The sequence below is a fragment of the Furipterus horrens genome, unplaced genomic scaffold, assembly GCF_987537825.1.
Source record: "Furipterus horrens unplaced genomic scaffold, mFurHor1.1.pri manual_scaffold_11, whole genome shotgun sequence".
In the NCBI taxonomy this organism is placed as follows: domain Eukaryota; kingdom Metazoa; phylum Chordata; class Mammalia; order Chiroptera; family Furipteridae; genus Furipterus; species Furipterus horrens.
In genome coordinates this window covers 100,553,687-100,572,131 of record NW_028327181.1, presented here as the reverse complement: position 1 = coordinate 100,572,131, position 18,445 = coordinate 100,553,687, and the positions used below count along the sequence as shown (strand labels likewise).

General features: G+C 61.2%; 1 protein-coding gene and 1 long non-coding RNA gene across 2 annotated transcripts in view; one reads left to right on the top strand and one right to left on the bottom strand.

Moving 5' to 3' along the window:
• The window catches only part of NPLOC4 (NPL4 homolog, ubiquitin recognition factor), a 37,434-nt gene extending 22,694 nt beyond the window's left edge, over nt 1-14,740 (top strand). Inside the window, exons 12-17 of the mRNA XM_090257888.1 lie at nt 2,715-2,890; nt 6,783-6,854; nt 9,189-9,284; nt 10,192-10,308; nt 11,562-11,664; nt 13,918-14,740. Of these exons, the coding sequence (XP_090114014.1) occupies nt 2,715-2,890; nt 6,783-6,854; nt 9,189-9,284; nt 10,192-10,308; nt 11,562-11,664; nt 13,918-14,075 (722 nt within the window). The 3' untranslated portion in view covers nt 14,076-14,740. The remainder of the gene's footprint in view (nt 1-2,714; nt 2,891-6,782; nt 6,855-9,188; nt 9,285-10,191; nt 10,309-11,561; nt 11,665-13,917) is intronic.
• Nucleotides 14,741-16,220: 1,480 nt separating this feature from the next.
• LOC149999072 (uncharacterized) lies at nt 16,221-18,414 on the bottom strand. The gene is made up of 2 exons (XR_016514041.1): nt 18,284-18,414; nt 16,221-17,455 (listed from the first exon to the last, which is right to left on the bottom strand). It is a non-coding gene; the product is annotated as an uncharacterized LOC149999072 (long non-coding RNA).
• Between the last annotated feature and the right edge of the window lie 31 nt (nt 18,415-18,445).

Genomic DNA, 18,445 nt, shown 5'->3' with positions numbered 1-18,445 from the left:
AAAAATCCTGTGTGTCAGCCTTGCTCACAAAACTGCGGAAACCGGGGTCTCCGTGTAGCTCCCTCTAGTCCTCTCGCACCCCAAGTCTGAGTTACCTGAGTCTGGGTCTGCGCTTGGGGCGGCCCCTGCCCCTTCCCGTAGCCGAGGTCAACCGGCTCTGCGGGACAGAGGGGCTTTACTGCCTTGGCTCCTTGTTCGTTTTTGACCTTACGAATGGGACTGTCACAAGGAACCGTTTCCGTGAAGCCTTCCGGGAGCGGCTGCGTGTATGAGGCGGGATGAGCAGTACGCACTGTGGACGTCATACGTGCGTAGCTATGGGAGACTGCCCTGTAAGACGGGGCCGCCAGTCTTGTATAATAGGCTTGAGAGGCAGGCCTAGAAAGAGCAGACGTAGCACCGTCCAGCTTAACAGGAATAGGCGTTGGGAACTTAGAGAGCCAGCTCATAAGAACATAATCTATCTGGTCAGTTTTCAAAAGTATAAACACTCATTCAGCCCTGTGTAGACCTGGTTTCTGCTGCCACGGCGATGACCATTCAGGTTGTGCTTGGTTACCAGCCTGCCTTTAGTTCTACACAGAGACGCACCCCCCGCCCCACGTAGCAAGTACTGCATGGGTTTGCAAGCAACTAGATGCCCTTGAAGGAGGACCTGTCCCCACCCAGATGGGCAGGTGCCTGTTGAAATGAAGGTACTTTGAGCCCAGGGCCGTGGCAGCACCTTTGCACGCTGGCATGAGCTGGTTGTCATGATGACGTGCCTGCGTCACTGTTGGGGGACATGCTTGGGGAGCGGGTAGCATTTGTGACCAGGGTTTGTTCTGCAGCTCAGACCCCAGCTGAGAGTCCCTCCTTGAGGGTGGCCGTGGGTGGGGGCCACTGTGGGGACACTCAAGGTAGTGGCCATGGCCGAGACTGGACACCAGGAAGGGAGCAGAGAGCAGGTGCACTTGGCACAGGCTGGCACCTGGCGTGCGGGTGCAGCAGTGAGGCTGCTCGCTCTCCCCAGTGAGGCCGGACGCGTCTTAATGGAACCTTTTGTGACGCCCCCTGACTCCGCAGAAGGTGGACTTCGTAGCTAATGCACCTGCCTACACACTTCATTCTGAGAAAGGAAGCTGCGTAGCAGCCAGACCATAACATGGGGGAGAAATCACAGTCAAGAAACGTAATGAAATGGGCGGTTCCGCCTGTCAGTGCTCAGGTTCCCGCCTGACCAGGTCAGGCCAGCAGAGGGTACAGGCTGATGACGGGTGGCACACCGCTGGCCTCACGTGACCATCTTCTCAGGCGCGTGTGACTGCGTGCACTGCGTCGTCCTATTACAGACCTGGCGGGCTGCGCCCACGCACGTGTGCCGGCCCCTCTGGGGCCTGGGGCTGTGGAGGAGCCGCCCGTGGGGGCATCCCGAGCTCAGCAGGACGCCAACCCTTCTGCCACTGCTGAGCGGCCAGACACCGCTTCCCAGGTGTCCAGAGGGCCCGTCCCCGGGGTCTGCTGTTCGGGACTCCCAGGGCTCCTGGCTAACCTGACCCTTGAACGACTTTCTGTGGGGAATTAGTTGATGGACTGAAGGCTTGGGGGAGTTTTGTTTGTTTTTTTTAACCCTCACCTGAGGCTGCCTTTAATAATGTTTTTTTTTAGAGAGATGGGGGGGGCGGGTATATAAGAGAAACATCCATCAGTTGCCTGCTGTAGGCGCCCCGACTGGGGATCCAACCCGCGAGCTTTTGGTGCACAGGACGGTGCTCCAACCAACTCAGCCACTCGGCTGGGCCAGAGGCCTGTTTTTAGAATTGTATCTGGTTTCTAATTGGGGGCCACTTGTAGCTTCAGCTCCTGAGCCCCCTTCTTGTTGAGAGTTTGGAAATGACAAATTGTCTGTGAAATTTTTGCCTCTGAATTGTCTGAGAGCTGGAGAGAGAAAGCTGGTGTTCCCTGAGCAGCGACTTCCTCTGCTTTTGTCAAAGAAACGAAAGTAGAGACAGGGTTTCCAGTTCTCCAGGGTCATAGAAATACTGGACATTCGAGGTGTCTGAGTGTGGCCAGGCTCTGGACGTGCGTGTGTCCGGTGGCAGGCATCGCCCCAGCGGGATCTCAGCGCGCCCAGCACAGCGCCGTTCAGGCCTCGGGGCCTCATCCCTGCCTCCAGCGTCCCCGTCCCCCGCGTCCCCACCCCAGCACCCCCCTCAGCACCTCTCTGCGCTTGCCTTGTCCTTGAGTTTCAGTCCCATTGGAGGTTTTATGGAGTGGGGGCTACGAGAGACGGAAGGGTGATGCGTGGAGGGGGCGCCCGTGCAGGGGAGCGGCGCCGCGGCTCCTGAGCGTGGTGGCCACGCAGTTCCCTGTGAGGCAGACGTCAGCGCCGCCGTCTTCACTGACAGTGGCTTCTGTCCAGCTCCTCTTCCTTCCACGCCGCGCCTCTCCTGCCTCCTGATCCAAGAGCCCCAGTCCCCGACGCTGGGCAGCACCGGGCGGGTATTGGAGGGGACCTGCCAGTCTCGCTTCTCGGTTCTGAGAGCTTGTGCCCGCGGTGGCGCTGGGCGCACAGGGGGCGTCTCTGCTCCCTTCCTCCAGGGCCTGTGCTGAGGCCGCTTGCGGGACCGCCAGCGCACGTCCTGGAGTCTTATCTGCGCCCGACCCTGTGAGCTGTCTGCGCTGTTGGTCAGAAGGGGAGAGGCGCAGGTTTCCTCGCTGGGTGCTCACGGCAGGTCTCTCTCTTGCAGGTGGTCCCGACAGCCAGGTCCACTTTGAGGGGTACCAGGTGTCCAACCAGTGCATGGCGCTGGTCCGCGACGAGTGCCTGCTGCCCTGCAAGGATGCTCCCGGGCTCGGCTACGCCAAGGAGTCCAGCAGCGAGCAGTACGTGCCTGATGTGTTTTATAAGGTAAAAGCACGACGGTGCAGAGGCTTCGCGTGGACACAGGACGGTGTGGACCCTGGCCTGCTGGGGCCGTGACTGGTGCTGGTGCTTCCTGGCCACGTGGCCACTGGTCAGCCGTGGTGGTCTGGGGTCCAGCCGGTGGGCAGAGGCATTCCATCGCGTTTCCAGAGCTGCTTGGGGCCTGTAACCGGGGCCATGGCTGAAACACCGGATCCAACCCCTATTGCACAGCCCGTTCCGGTTTCTAGAAATGAGACTGCGTGTGCCGGGGCCCCGCTGGTAGGAAAGGAGCTGTGGTCAGTGACGAGGCCGCCCCGAGGGTGTCGGCGGGCAGTTCCGATGAGTAACTGTCCGCTGCTTGGGAAAGCTGTAAAAGCTGTTCTTACTGAAAAACATCGTCTGGGTTGAACATGTAGACGGTCTGTGCTTCCTGGCAGGACCAGACAGGGTCCCATCCTCAGCTTGGAGCTTGTCCCTGCTTGTGATGGAGACCCCTGCCTGGTCCCCACTGCAGGCAGGTTCCACCTAGCACGTTCGCTGCCGGGGGGACCTCGTCTTTGTTAATGCGCGCAGGCCGCGTTTCTACGTTCTCAAGGCTCTTCCCTGTGTGAAGATTGTAGGTTGAGGTCTGTCCCTCGGTCACCTGACCACAGCTGTCCCCAGGAGTCGGCTGTCCCCCTCGCGCGTCACTCTGTCCGTGGTGCGACTCCTTTTACTGCCTGGCCTGTCCCCCGTGCCGTGGGTTCTAGGCCTTGATCGTGATGTGCCCAGTATCCTGGCACGCGTGTCTCGCGTGTGGGGTTTGTTGAGCTGCTTGGGTCTGTGGGCTGGTGGAGTCATTCTCAGGCTGCTTTGTTCCCTTGCTGTGGCTGCAGACTGAGCGGCTGCGGCGCGGCTCCCCGGAGAGGGGCGCACGGGCTGCGCACTTGACTCCGGGCTGTAGTCCGGCCTGGCGCACGGCCCTGCCCCCTCTGCAGCAGCGGTGCTGGCAGCGCTGAGGTGCTTGGCCTCAGGGCGGGGCCTCCACCCTGGCACCAGCCCACAGTGCTGCGGGCCGTCCCGGGCTCCCTCTTTGCTGTGCACTGCTTGGAACCAGCTCCCAGAGCCCGCCTTGTTTTGTCAATGGGTAACATGAAGTTCAAGGGTTTTCTGCGTTCTCCCAAATTTCCTCCAAGGGCACATGCTTCTTTCACACTAGAAAGCTTTGGACAGACTTCATAACCCATTTTTATACTTGTTAGGGCAAGACCCTGCACTGTTCAACTTTTTAAAACAAATGTTTTGGCCCTGGCCAGTAGCTCAGTTGGTTAGAGCATCATCCGGATACACCAAGGTTGTGGGTTCGATCCTCAGTCAGGCACATACAGGAATCAACCAGTGATGCATCAGTAAGTGGAGCAACAGATCAATGTCTCTCCTTCCCTAAAGCCAATAAGTAAAAAACTTTTTAAATCCCTTATTAAAAAAGTAACCAGTGAAGCATAAACAAGTAGAACAAGAAATTGGTGTTTCTTCCTCTCTCTCTGAGATCAATAAATAAAGTAAATGTTTTAATCACAGTCATGAATTAACAGCGTTATTCAGAAGAGACGTTAATTAAGAAATCGCCCAGAAGAGGAGAGGTTCTGAACGACACGAGAGTCATGTCCCAGTCTAGGGAAAGGGACATTGTGGTGCCTTGGTTGGCAGGAGTCTGTTTTGGGGGCTTGGGTCCCCCGCGGCCACAAGGTGCCCCCCAGGGCAGGTGTAGGGCTGGGAGGGGCTGGGTCTCGCCGCCCTCTGTCCCCCCGTGCGCTGGGGGCCCGGTGGCCGTGTGCTCGCGGTGTCGGGCCGGGTCTGCGCCAGATCTGTGCTCCCACAGGAGCCCTGGGTCTTGTCCACCCGACTGTTTCCTGAATGGTGATTCTGTGAAGCTCTTGGGAGACCGGTCTTGCTTGGTCCCGTGACGTTGTGGGCCGGGCCGCCCTTGTCACTTCTTACCCTTGGTGTCTCTTCTTTAGAGAGAAAAATAAGACAGGATTTCATTCACTTTTTCCAGAGCAGGGTGGTGACCTCGTCGGCTGTCACAATGCTAGGGCTGCCCTGCCTAGATGTGGCCCAGAGCAGGTCGTGGGGTGTGGGGACCTCGGTTTCTGACTCCCCAATTTCACGCTGCAGGTGGAGGTAGAACAGCTGACACTTTGGCAGCTGCCAGACTCAGAGTAAACATGTCCTCCCAGCGCATCCCCCCTGACGCTTGCTGGCGCCTGCAGAGACGGGCTGCCTGTACCGTGGCGGGCAGGGCACAGGGCATGGGGGAGAGGTGGACAGTCCCTGTTTCTCCCCTCAGGGAAGAGAGGGGGGTGCAGCACCTTTATCCTCTTGGGGAGCAGAGAGGTACAGCTGGGTAGTGGAATTTGAAAGAGAACAGCCCAGCACAGAGAGAGAGGGAGGAACACTTAACAGGAAACCTCCCTGCAGGCGAAGAGTAACACGAGCAGGTGCTGGGAAAACGTTCCTGCGTATTAGAGCTTCGTTAGCTCTGACGAGGAACTCCAGGTGGGTGACTCACGTGCGAGTGGTTGCAGGTTGGTTCTTGTCGGGGCGAGCGTGTGGTTTTGGAATCTGTGATTTCCTTTGATGGGATTTGATTCCTGCCTCCCGGTGTCTCCTCCATCACAAAACTGCCGCTCGGCACCCAGGACCCACTCAGCAGGCGCCTGTCTCGGGCTGCCCCACGAAGCCCGTGACCACGGAGAGCGGGCCCGGCCGGGCCGCTGCAGAAAGCTGCACAGGGCGGGCTGCCCTAGAGGAACGCGCGAGTCCTCCCCAGACGGAGTGGAGACTCGGCAGCTTCCCAGGCAGCAGGCCAGCCACCGTGTGTGGTGTCCAGGGAGGGGTCCTTGGAGGGGCCTACCTTCCCGTGAGGACAGCTGGTGGGTGACTTGGCCGCTCTGGGGGCGCGGTGGGACACGTTCTCGTTGGCAGCTCTGTGGGCTGTAAACAGGGAAGGTAGGGAAGGTATGGATAAACTGAGGCGTGTGGCAGCCAGGGGCTTTCCATTTCTGAACAAAAGGGGCCAGTGCAGGTGGGGCAGCGGGTGGGGTCTGACCCAGGGGTGCTCGGCGTCCTGGGGGGGCTGGGAGGGAGCTGCGTCCCCCTGCCTGGCACCCGTTTGGGTCGGAGCTTGCATAAACGTAGCCTTTTATGTAAGACCCGTAGTTGGAAATTATGGGTGTATGATTCATACGTGACCCCGAGAGTGATTTATATAGCGTTAGTGACCGTTTAGATAGAAAACATGGCCGCCTCCTGCAGAATCTTTAATGAAAAGCATCGGTTCTTGTGAACTTCTCTAGAGCGTTATTGAACGCAGCATGCTTGACACAAGTCAGCTCTAATTGTCATTTTATGATTAATGAGCACGTGCTGGCTGCTTTTCCCTGTAATTAAACTTTACGTTTCGTGCCTCTGATAAAGCAGAACAAGTTTCGACTCGGACGGATTGGCGGTGGGTCCCGTGTCTGTGTGTATACAGACTCGTTTGTGTGTGTGGTTTTGTGTTTTCAGTACCGTGCAAGTGTCAGGTTTCATGAAGTCAGGTGTTCAGAGGCGCAAGGTCATTAAGAATCGTGTTCCGCCCTGCGGCCAGGCTTGTCCAAGGGGCACAGGGTAGCTCGGGGCGGTGGGGCCACGACTTCCCGTGGGGACGCCCCGTCCGCCCGCTGAGAGCGCGGCTTCCCGTGGAGGCCGTCAGAAAGGGACAAGGGAAGTGGGGGTCATTGCGGAAGGGCGGGACTCCCTGCCTGCCTCCCGTACGCTTCAGCGAGAGTGGCCCCGACGCACACAGCAAGACGAGCAAGGGAAGGGAGGGGAGGCCTCCACTCACGCCGCCCGCCTCTGCTTCCCCCTCCAGGACGTAGACAAGTTTGGCAACGAGATCACCCAGCTGGCCCGCCCGCTGCCCGTGGAGTATCTGATCATAGACGTAAGTGTGGGGTCCCCGCCCGCTGCCCGTGGACAGGCGCCCTCTGCGGGCAGGACGGGCACGCTGGGGTGTTGGCGTTGTCATGCTCCTGGCGTCCCTGAAAAGCTCACCATTTTAAGGGCTTTTTTTTTTTAACTTCAGGGCTTTTTTTTCCCCCTTAAAAGCAACTGAGGGCTTAACTTCTCCCAAAGTAAAGCAGGCCCGCGTGCGGCGTGTGCAGGCACGGCCCTGGCCCCGGCTGCTGCCAGAGGTGGGCCTCTGCTGGGCCCCTGCCTGAGATGGTCCCCGGGGGACACAGCTGTCACTTGAGGGAGGGGCAGTGTGGTGTCCTGGGGGCCTCGAGGAGCCGAGAAGGACACGGCTTCGGGGCGTCTTCCAGGGTGTCTGCTCCTCTCTGGAGGTAGGCTCTGGTCACGGAGACGTAGCCACAGAGCCGGGCGGTGACCGCTGGAGGGCAGAAGCCTGAGCATTTGCAGCCGCCAGCGCTCTGTCTGGAGGGCACGGGAGCAGTTGGCGCCCTGCCTGCTGCCCGCCAGGACCTGCTCCGCCGCGTTGGCCTCACGACGGGCACGTGATGCAGGCTGTGAAACAGCCCTGCGTTGGAGCAGCGGGTCCCCGGGAGCCGAGCCTGTCGCTGCTCCATCCAGTTGACAGCTCCTGAGAGCATATTGATTACCCAGACCGCAGCGGCATCTGTTTGTTAGGCCACATGGGGTGTAGTTAAGAGGCAAAACAGGCTGACGGAATAGACACCTGGGGCAGGCGGCGTGATTTAAAGCCAGCTCTCGGAGGTCCTCCTCTCCCAGGGCCCCCCCTTCCTTTCTTGGAGGAGCTAAGTCCTGGCCTTTATGCAGTGTTTCCGTTACATGTGGTTGACGAGGGGATATTGTTCCTGGGACACCCCAGCTGTCTGCTCCTGGGGAAGAAGGTGGAGCGGTCCCTGAGAGCCAGGGCCCAGGCAGGTGCTCAGCTCCTTGCCACCCCAGGCCCACAGCCTAAGCAGGGCCTCTGCTGTCCTTCCACCTGGGACGGGGCAGTGTTTTAGGCAGGGGAAGGGATGAGCCACGTTTCCTGGGCCCCTGTGGAGGTTTCTGTAGGAGCCTGGGTATCTGCTGGTCGGCCTTGCGATGGGCTTGGTTGGGAGGCGGTTTAAGCACAGGACAGGGCGCCTGACGCCTGTTGTCCCTTTCCTGCATGTCCTAGACGGGAGCGGCCAGAAGTCTGACAAGCACTTGTCTTAATTCCACGCTTACTCACCGTGGGTGTCCTGTTGTGCAGGCCGCTGCAGACCCGTTTCCCCGCAGGGAGGTCCTAAGCTGTCCACACACTTTGTTCCAGCAGCATGGACAGCCCTGTCACTGTCTTTTAAACTGTGACAGCAGCTAAGGTCGTGTCCTGTGTGTGCAGCCACTCTGAGGCTTTACACATCCAGGGATTTAACCCTTAGAGCAGCCCAGGCGCCCAGGTGATCCTGACCTCACAGGCGAGCAAGAGGCCTTGGCTCTGTGGCTGACGGAGGCTGAGCAGCTGGGTCTTGAACCTGTAGCTCAGACCCGTGCCCTTTGCCACGAGGCCACACGGTCTGGCCAGGGAGGCGAGTCCCAGCCAGGCAGTGCCTTCGCGGGCATGGAACACAGAGCGTAACAACATTGCCCTTTCTTAGAAATAGCCACAGAGGACCCAGAAGAGCTTCCCCAGGTGTGGTCCACACGCAGGCTGCTGCCGCTGGTGTCGCATGGCAGCGGGGGCACTGCGGCCGCCCAAGGCCCCGTGTCTCAGCCAGGGCCCCGGGGGGCAGAGGGCCTCTGCCTGGAGGAGGGAGAAGCCCTGTCAGTTCTCGCGCACTGACCATGGGCTCGTGGCTTCTGTGGATTACACGGGAGATCTCACGTGTTGTCGCCAGAGCATATCTGAGCCACATAAAGGACTTAGGCTCTCTCTGGAACCAGGCTCTTGACTCCAGGTGTCTTTGGGGGAGCAGGGAGCTGCACCCACATCTCAGAAGCCTCGCTTCCCTTCCTGCCCCGACTCACCCGCTCCATGGAGCAGGCCCGTGAACCCAAAGGGCCTCGGCCAGCTCACTGAAGCCACTGCAGCTCTCAGACCCTCGGGTGGGGACAGTTAGCTCCCGCCGCCACCTCGTGCCTCGGTGCCATGTCCACAGCTGCAGGGGCAGCTGTGCGGGCACAGAAGCTGCCGCGGGGGGCACAAGCTTAGAAACACTGGAGAAGTGCTTTTGTTCGCTTCCCAGAGTTGGGGGGCGCGGGCGGGCCACTTGGGCTGCTGGGCCACAGCGTAGTTAACCTGTCTCGGGTTTCTCTTTTTGTTCCTTAGATCACAACGACTTTCCCCAAGGATCCAGTTTATACTTTTTCTATTTCACAAAATCCATTTCCTATTGAAAACCGGGATGTGTTGGGTGAGACACAGGTAAGCTCTTTGTCCTTAGAAGCTCATCTGTCCAATGCTAGTCAGTGTCACTTTCCTGCGGTACCCACTTTCTGACCCCGTCCTGATGCTCAGTTCTCTCACAGCCAGTGGGTCTGGCCTGCGACACTGTCAGTCACCGTGAGTCCCGACGAGGCTGGCAAGTCCCACTGGTCCTCGGGCTGTGGATCTGCTGAGACTTCTTTTTTTCCCCAAAAATGTACTTGTCACTCTGTATCCTCCTACAACCACATCTTCGTGGGTTTGTTGGTAGCTCTGTGTCTTTGTGGGGGTGCCTCACTCCATGGTTAAGTGTGGCCCCATCTTGTCACCCCACCACACTTCCTAGGCACCGTGCGCGCAGCCTGTGGCCTGTGCTCTCCCCGGCAGGTAAGGCCAGGTCAGAGCTGTGGTGATGGCCTGTGTGTGCCCCATGGGTGCTGGTGAGCACACAGACCGGGCAGGCATGGGCTCAGTCAGTGTCCGTAGTGACGCAGTGGCCTGACACCTTGGTCCACTCACGGCCATCTGCCTGGGGACTCCCGAGCCACGGGCTGGGGTGGCTCCCTTGAGTCCCCGGTTTTCAGTCCTGGCGAGGGCCTCCCCTGTGCCCCCCCTCAAAAGACGCACACACACACAACCCCTGCCTCTTGGTGTCTGCCGCCCGGGTCGCCGCACAACTGCAGAGGCCGCTCCTGGTCCGCGGCCCACACCCCCACATGTCTCACAGCCAGGGCCTCCGGTGCACTGAGTGTCCACCACTCTGTCCCGGGTCCCCGTCAGCAAGTGTCAAACGGGGCAGGAGCACATGTCCCCCTGGAGCATATCCAGGTTTGTCCGAAGAGAGGGGGCTCCTCTGGGGACTGTCACGGATGCTGTGCTTGCTTCCTCCCACCGCCCGTCACTCCAGGACTTCCACAGTTTGGCCACCTACCTGTCGCAGAATACCTCCTCTGTGTTCTTGGATACCATCTCGGATTTCCACCTCCTGCTCTTTCTGGTCACCAACGAAGTCATGCCTCTGCAGGTACGGGCCGAGCGTGCGTGCGTGCCTGCTGGGCGCCTGGTGGTGGTGGTGGTCCCCGGGGCGCTGGGCTGTACGGGTGCTGCCTTTCCTCCTGAACCAGCGGCTTTGCACGAGGGACTTGCTGATCGAAAGGCAGACTTTCTCTCACTGAGTGTTTGCACTAAGACGGTGTTTGAGTGACGGGCCAGGGTCCTTGGTCCACCCACGTGGGACGTGGCAGCAGTTAGCTCCGAGTCCCCCAGCATGGAATAGCAGAGTTGCCTCCAGAGAGTCCTGTCCTGGCCGCTTCGGAAGCAGAGCCCCTGCTCCTGCCAGGTCTCCCCTCCACCTGAGTCAGCTTCCGTCCCCTGGGCCCAGACGGCTGCGGAGCCCGGGCCCCGAGTGCAGCGCTGCACGGCCGGCTGTGAGGCGTGCACCGAGGGCCTGGGGGCAGCGTGCCCTGCCAGGAGGCCCTGGGCCTGTGCCGTGGCGGGGTGGCTTTTCTTTCTGCCTAAGACCCTAGGGAGCACCAGAGAGAAGGGAACAATTTTTATCCGAGCCACTGATACCAGCTCAGCGCGCTCCCCCAGGGTGACAGGGGTGGAGGACCAGCCCCCCCGCCCCCGATGCTTCTCCGTCAGCTGGCCTGGGGCTGCTGCTGTGTTCTGCCCGCTCTGTCTTGTCTGTGTTTCGTCCACAACAACCGCCTTGGGCCATTTCACAGTAGGCACCCTGAGGTGCCCCCCAGCCGTGCTTTCCCTCCGAAGCCCAGGGCGGTGCTGCCAGCTGGTGGGACAGGCGGGGAAGGGCCCAGCGCTGCCCGTCGAGGCCCCTATCAGACGCTGCTTTCTGTAGACGCGCTCTGTGCCCCTGAAGGCCTGTGGGTCTCTGCTGTAAACTGTCCCTTCTCTGCCTTCTGAGCCCGGAGGCCTGAGCTGCAGTGTGTGTGTGTGAAGACGTGAGTGAGAAGGTTGAGGACCTGGGGGGGAGGTGAGGGGGATGGACTCAGGGCGCCACTCTTGCTGTCCGCCTCAGCCCAGAGCGTCCGGAAGCCTCTGATCCAGGTGACGGCAGATGGCCCAGCAGCCCCTAGGGGGGCCATCAGCACTTGTCTGTATGGACCGAGTGGGTGGCACTTGGCGTTTCTAGTGACAGCCTGGGAGGTTCCCTGGGTCCCCTCTGAAGTGTGTCGTGATGCTGGGGAGGAGGAAGCCTGTCAGCCAGAGCCTGTCCCCCGGGGCAGAGCCCATGGGAACTCTGCTGGCCTCTTGCAGGACAGCATCAGCCTGCTGCTGGAGGCCGTGCGGACCAGGGACGAGGAGCTCGCGCAGACGTGGAAGAAGTCTGAGCAGTGGGCCACCATCGAGCAGCTGTGCAGTAAGTGGGCTTCCTGTCTCGGGCTCTGTCGAGCCCCAGGCTGCTCCTTGTGTCCTGGAAGCCTGGTGGGCGTCGGGGGTGGCGGGTGGGCACAGGCAGACCCTGCGGGGGCACCTGGGCTTCCAGCGCTGTGGCCCCTGTGCTGGGAGGGCCAGGAGCCGAGGGCACAGCGCTGCGGGACTGACTCGCGTGTGTGCTGGGCGCGTGGCTCTCTAGGCATCTCATGAGCAGCTGCAGGTCCCTGCTCCAGAGAAGCAGAGGCCTGACATTCGTGCAGGTGCTGGGAGCAGAAACCTTTGGTCCCTTGGGGTTTTCTTGTGCCCACCAGTCCCGGAGCTCCAGAGGCTTACGAGGGAGGGGAGGGAGAGGCCCAGGGTCAGCTGGTCTCAGCCCCAGGAGCTGTGTGGCCTTGGGTGGCGGGAGCCTCGGCCTGAGGTGTGGGAGGGGCTGGCAGGCCCTTCTGAGCCGGCCTTGGAGCTGTGTCCTGAGAAGGTTCTGGAGCCACAGTTAGCCACGCCCCCCCACCCTCCCCCCGCGGAGTCAGCGCTGTAGCAGCCAGCAGGAGCTCTTCCTCTCTCAGTCCTGAAACGCCCAGGAGCTCTGCAGCCCTGTGAGCCTGAGTGTGCATGGCTTCTCGTGCTGTGTGTCCGGCCCTCTGCTCTGAGGCCCAGCTCAGGGGTTCTAGGGATGGGGGACGAGCTGTTCCCCAAACTCCCTCAAGAAAACCGTGCAGCCTCATGTCCTTGGGGGACAGCGGTGTGCTGGCCATTACGGTCAGCACCTGGTCTAACACCCATGTAGGGGGCTGTCCGGGCTCTGCACAGGCTACCAAGAAGGTGCAGAGGGGTGGCCTGTGGCTCTGGGAGGGGGGAAGGTCACTTGAGGTGGGAGTGAGAAAGATCAGGGAAGGTGTGTCTGAGCACTGGGCATGTCTCTGCCGTCCCCATGGACACTAGCCCGCAGCTAGCGACCCCGCGGGATTGGGCCGTGGGCCCTCCAAGGCTTAGCCAGGGAAGACGAGCCAGAGTAGCCCCTGGTGGGAGCTCCTGGCACTCCGCTCCCACTTTGTACCGAGGCTGCCACGAGGTTGGCAGGTCCTGCCGGCAGGTGTGCTACTGTGGGCCTGCCCCGCTGCACCTGGGAAGTGCCCAGGGTGAGTGGCAGAAGGTGCGAGCGTGCTCTCTGAAAGCTAACGCTTGCCCCGGAGAACTGAGTCAGTACAAGGAAATGAAAAGAAATGCCATCTTCGTAGGTTGTGAGATGTCAGTTTTCCCGGAATTGGTCAGTAAGTTAGATGCTTCTGGGGTGTAGAGGCAGAGCAGGTGGGTGGCTGTGCACCCCCCTCTCAGCTGTGATGCTGCCGTGGTTACTGCGGTGTGGCTGGCGCTGGTGAGAATGAGCAGACTGGTGACCAGTAGGAGCTGAGGGTCAGCTGGTGACAAGGGCGTCTGAGCAGCTGAGTGAGGAGGAGAGGCTGCCGGGGTCTGAGCGGAGAACGGCCTTGCCTTCCACAGGCTCGCTGCACGGGTCTGCTCAAGGCAGGGCAGGGGTTCATGGCCTTCAGGCCCTTGGGGTAGGACAGCTGTGCCGTGCCATGACGGGTCACACTAGAAACGCGCAGGCCTGCTGCCCCGGCCTCAGCATGCGACACTGGCCGTGACGTCATGGGTGGGGGGACGTTTTCAGTTCCATTGTAAACCATGGGGCCACCATCTCGCCTGCGTGTCCGTCGCTGGCTGACATCGTGGAGCGGCACGGGACGGCGGAGCACGCTGCATGTTGATGGTCAGGGTGCTAAACAAAGCGCGGGTGACCATGGAGCGAGACTGGGACGTTTCCCAGAAAGATGGAGTGACGGTCAGCCTTGTCAGTTGTCGGGGAAGCGAGACCGTGGCCGGCAGCCGGGCCTCACACCGCTGGGGGGGTGAGCGCAGCCTGGCAAGCCCGCACGGAGGTTTGTGCAGGAGCGCCGGGCAGCTTCGTTCCACGTAGCTGAGAAGCGGAAACGCCCCAGGGGCCTGGGTGGCCCGGCCAGTGCTGGCTGGAGCCACTGAGAGCAGGGGCGGCAGCCCCACAGACGGCAGGGCTCCGGTACGACCCCGGCACCCGCAGGGCAGGGGCCCTCGGCCCCGTTGGCTGCAGGCAGTTGCTTTCAGGGCCCGCTTCCACTCTGACAGGTAGTGACAGAGTTCAGAAGGAGGGACTGTGCTCTGTGTGCAGAAATAACAGCCTGCTTCTCTTCCCGCCCTGCAGGCACAGTTGGGGTGCAGCTTCCAGGCCTCCATGAATACGGAGCAGTTGGGGGCTCCTCGCACGCAACCGCGGCCTCTGTGTGGGCCTGTGAGCACTGCACCTTCATGAACCAGCCGGGCACCGGCCACTGCGAGATGTGCAGCCTCCCCAGGACCTAGGGTTCGCCCTGGCCCTGTCTGACCCCAGGGTCGTGGAGCTGTGCCCCATGGTGGGCAGCCCCGAAGGGCAGGGCAGGGGCAGCTGCCCTAGGGTCTCTGGCTCACAAAGCCTCTTGGCACCAGGCTTCCCTGGAGGACGGGGCCAGGCCGGTGCTCTGCCCGCTGGAGCCAGGCTCCTAGCAGAGGAGTGGGGCAGCCCCTGCGGATGCCCTTCCGGTACCAGTCCCCACTGTGGCAGAAGGAGCGGCGCCTGGACATGTCCCCCTGTGGAGGAGGGCAGGTGCTTGCTGCTGCCACCCGCTCCCTCCTCCTCTTCCTCCTCCTCCTCCTCCTCCTCTCCGGACACTGTTTGTTCGTGCCCCTCCCCTGGTTGGGGCTGGGGCTCTTGCTGGCCTCTGTACCCTGTTGCCCTGGGGCAGACCCTGCCTGTGGGGGCCACTTCTTCCCTTTCGGTGGCCACTGTCCAGTGGCAACACGAGTGGCCCCAGGCTCACCGGCTCCGTCTGCCTGGTCTGCAGTTACTTTGCTGCCTCCCCTTTTCCTGCTCTCGCCTGCCATCCAGGTGGGCGCTCAGAGTTGGCATTGGTTGTAATAACAGTTATCAGTAATTCTTGCCCAGAAGACTTTTATTTATTTTTTTTAAGATAAAAACTGCATAAAAGGGAGTGAGAGAGTAGTTTCCACTCCCTTCCCTCCAGTGAGTCCCTGTGGGTGTGTGCTGGGTGGGTGAGTGTGGGTGAGGGCCCACAGTCACTTCTTGGAAGTAAACCTCAGTGCCTGACTTTCCTGCCAAGCCACACGACCAAGGGGCTGCAGACACAGGCTGTCTGGGCAGGAGCGCAGCAGTGGCTCCTGTAGGCAGGCAGCTGCTTTAGATGGCGGGGGCTGCTTACCAGGCTGCGTGGGGTGAGCAGGACTGCCCAGGACCAGAAACTCTAGTTCCCTTTGCCCCATACATGGTTCCTTCCTGCTGCCCCGCCCGTCCCTGGCCTCTGGCACAGTGGTTTGATCATTGAGATGGGCCTGGGTGAGGGGCCAGGGGCTTGGCCAGCTGGGAAGCCACGGAGGTCTACCATAGGGGTTGGAAGGTTGTTGCTGTGCTGATGGTGCGAGGTCCAGGCCACCCCAGGATAGAGGTCACGGTCAGACCTTGCCCATGTCCTTTGAGGCCCCCGCACATCTTCTGACTGGGCCTTGCCCCGGGAACCTGGGGACATGCTGATGCCTCTTTGCCTTAACAAGAGCCGGATTTCTGAGCTGCTCTGCAGGAGAGGCCGGCCCAGACACAGACTGCTGGGGACCTCACATCTGCCCTGGGGCAGGGGCAGGCCTGTGGCACCTGCCTTTTCCTCAGGCTGTGCACGAGAGCACCGGGTATCAGCAGGGCCACCAGCACAGACCTGTCTCGTCTTGGCAATGGGGCCGATCAGGTGGGTCTGGCCCGGGCAGTGTGGCTGATAGGGAGAGGCCAGAGCAGCCCGTCCAGAGCACCGCCACCTGCCGAGGACTGTCGGGACGCCCTCCTTGCAGGCGTGCTGGTTGGCGCTCCAGCTTCTGCTGTCTGGTCCCTGTGATCAGATGTGGGCCCGGCCCTGCACTCCACCTCGCTTCTGAGACCTCGCCGCCTCCACCAGCTCTTCTTTGTCCGTCCATCCTCGTCCACCCAGCTGGCTTCCTCCCCACCAGCATCCTCCTCACTCTCCGGTCTGGCAGCCGCATAATTTGTTTCCTTTTGCCTTTTAGCTGAAGAAAAAGCATTGTGATTTCTCTGCTTCTGGTTTGAGTTCCTCTTTGTTCAGTAATGCACTTTATTTTATTGTCCAAAGAGTCAGCTCAGCATCAGGGTCTGTGGGAACAACCTGCTGGTGGGCTCAGCCCAGGCAGCTCATCCCCCTCCTTCTGAACAGGGGAGGGGGCCCCCCAGCCCTCTGTGTTTGACCTGCCCTGGTGCAGACACACCTGTTGCCACCAGGCACCACACCCTAGAGAGGGGTGGCTGAGGGCACACCTGCCCAGGTGAACACAGCCCGCCGCCTCCGACCAGTCTGCCACCGCCCAGTGCCGTGCCCCACCCCTCCTGGGCCCGCGGTCCTCCGGGCCGGCGCTGCATGAGCACTACATGGACGCAGCCCTGCGCTGGGTCTGATGAACGCCTGAAGTGCTGCTGGGCTTCTCTGTGGTCCCGGCCCCAAACCTTTCCCTGCATGCAGTGTCTGCAGGGCCAGTGCACATGGCCTTGGTGTTGGGCATGGGCCATCGGAGGGCAGAGACCCCACTCCCCTGCCCAGACTCCTGGGCTCCGTGCTTCTGGTGGGAGGTCTGGAAAGAAGAGGGGAGCCTGGGCTCCCTGAGGCGCTTTCCTGTGGCTGCTCCGGGCCCTGCGTGTGCTGGGACGGGGCATGTGGCCAAGTGGCTGGTGAAGGATGAAGTCCAGAGTTCCGCAGAGGGGCAGGGGAAGAGGCCAGAGGGGACACGGCTGGCTGAGTGGCCCTGTCCCTGTGGCTTTGGAGGCAGACTTCATACACATGGTTGAGCGCTGCTGCTCAAGGGATATGCTGCTCCCTGAGCAGGTGTGTGCCCCCCACTGGTGTCTGGGCTTGTGCTGGGGGCGCCTCAGTGGTGCTTCCAGGACTCAGCCCCCAGGCTCAGTGTGGCTGCAGCGTTGGCCCTCGTCACGTCTTGGTTCTCAGGCCTCCCCCAGAGCATCAAGCAAGTGTAGTGTGCTGCTTGGGAACAGAACTCTGGGGTCCTGCCCCCCCCCCCCTTGCCTTGCACGTGTGCCTGGCACAGCCTGAAGCTCTCCTGTGTGTACTGGCCTTCCTTCCTGAGGTGGGGTGTCCTTTGTCTTTGGGAAGATGACACCTACCTCCCGAGTTGGCATAGAGACCACTACTGAGTGCAGGCTGCTGGCCAGGAGTGTGCACCCAGCACAGCCATGTGCAGACCCCCCAGATGTCTGAGCCCAGCCATAGTCCTTTGCTCATGTCTAACCTCCAGGATCAGCACTCAAGGCCCCATGATGTTTGGATGGGCTGCTGATGCTCATAAATCCTTGGGTGACTGGTGTGGGCTTGGGGCCAGGAGCCTGCTAGCCCTGGAGCAGAAGGGAGTGGGGCGGAGGAGCCACCTGCGCAAGTGTCTAGAGGGATATTTCCCTCCATTGGAAAACAGCCTGGGAAGATGAGCCTGTGGCTCCCAGGCTTGGTGAACAGAGCAGCTCAGAACACTTGTGCCCTTGGGGGTGTGGTGGGGGAGAGCAGCTGGCACATCGCTGGGAAGGAGCGTGTCCTCACCTGGAAGTCCAAGTAGGAGTTGGTCTTCCTCATCCCCTGGTGGCGTTCCCTGTCCTAGCATCCTGGACAGCATTTCGCACCCACAGACTAGGAAGCGGAAAGGCGCCAATGCCACAAATGCCACACTCACCTTGTGTCCGTCCATCCCAGCACCCACACACAGGCCAGCTGCTGTCCACTGCCCCAGGGGTGGGGTGCCGCCCCCCCCTTGACAAGGCGTGAGAACTTTGGCTCCTGGCTCTTTGGCAGGCACAGCAGCCTCCTGGATGCCAACTTAACTTCCCCGCCCAGAACAGACTTGGCGACTGGGCCCCTTCCGCATGCCATTCCTGGCCGTGCCGCCCATATGCCTCTCATAGGTGGCCTTGGAGGTTTTCCCAGTGGCTTCTTCAAGGAGAGGGGTGTGATTGATGTCTGCAGGCACCTTTCAGGGGTGCTCTGGGTCTCCAAGGTTCTCATCCAAAGAAAGCTCTGGGCCCCTCTGCTCAGCACCTCTCCCAAGCGCTGGAGGACAGCGGAGGAAGCGGTCTGGTGGGGGCAGATAGCCCGCCCTTCCTCTACTTTCAGCCCCAGACTGTTGCTGGTGATTGCCCCTAACCCACTGTCCGCTCAAACCCACGCAGTACCGCGCACAGCTCGTGTCCAGGCTTGGAAAGGGGGGACCCAGCCCGAGGCCCAGAGCCTCTGGCTGTGGCTGACACCGCCCACTGGTCCCGGTCTGCACAGCATCCGGGCGCTCCCCCAAACCTTGAAAGTCACCTTAGGAGCGTTCTGCCGGCCCTGGGGGGGGGGGGGGGGGCGCGTGCAGGCCTGGGTGGGAGCCGGCCCTGCTCTTAGGTGCACGAAGGAAGCAGAACTGGGCGCCGGACCAAGAGGGCCCCGCGGCCCTGCACGGGCGTGCGTGATGCTGCGTACCAGCCGGACACCCCCAAGAAGGTGCCTCGGGCCGCGTGGAGGACGGACGGGGTGGGCGAGGACAGGCCATCGGGCTTCCCGGGCTTGCTAAACTGCTCTGGGTCCCGTAACTTGATCTCAGCGGCATCGCCTCCCAGGTCGCCGGCCGCGGCTCCAGCCCGG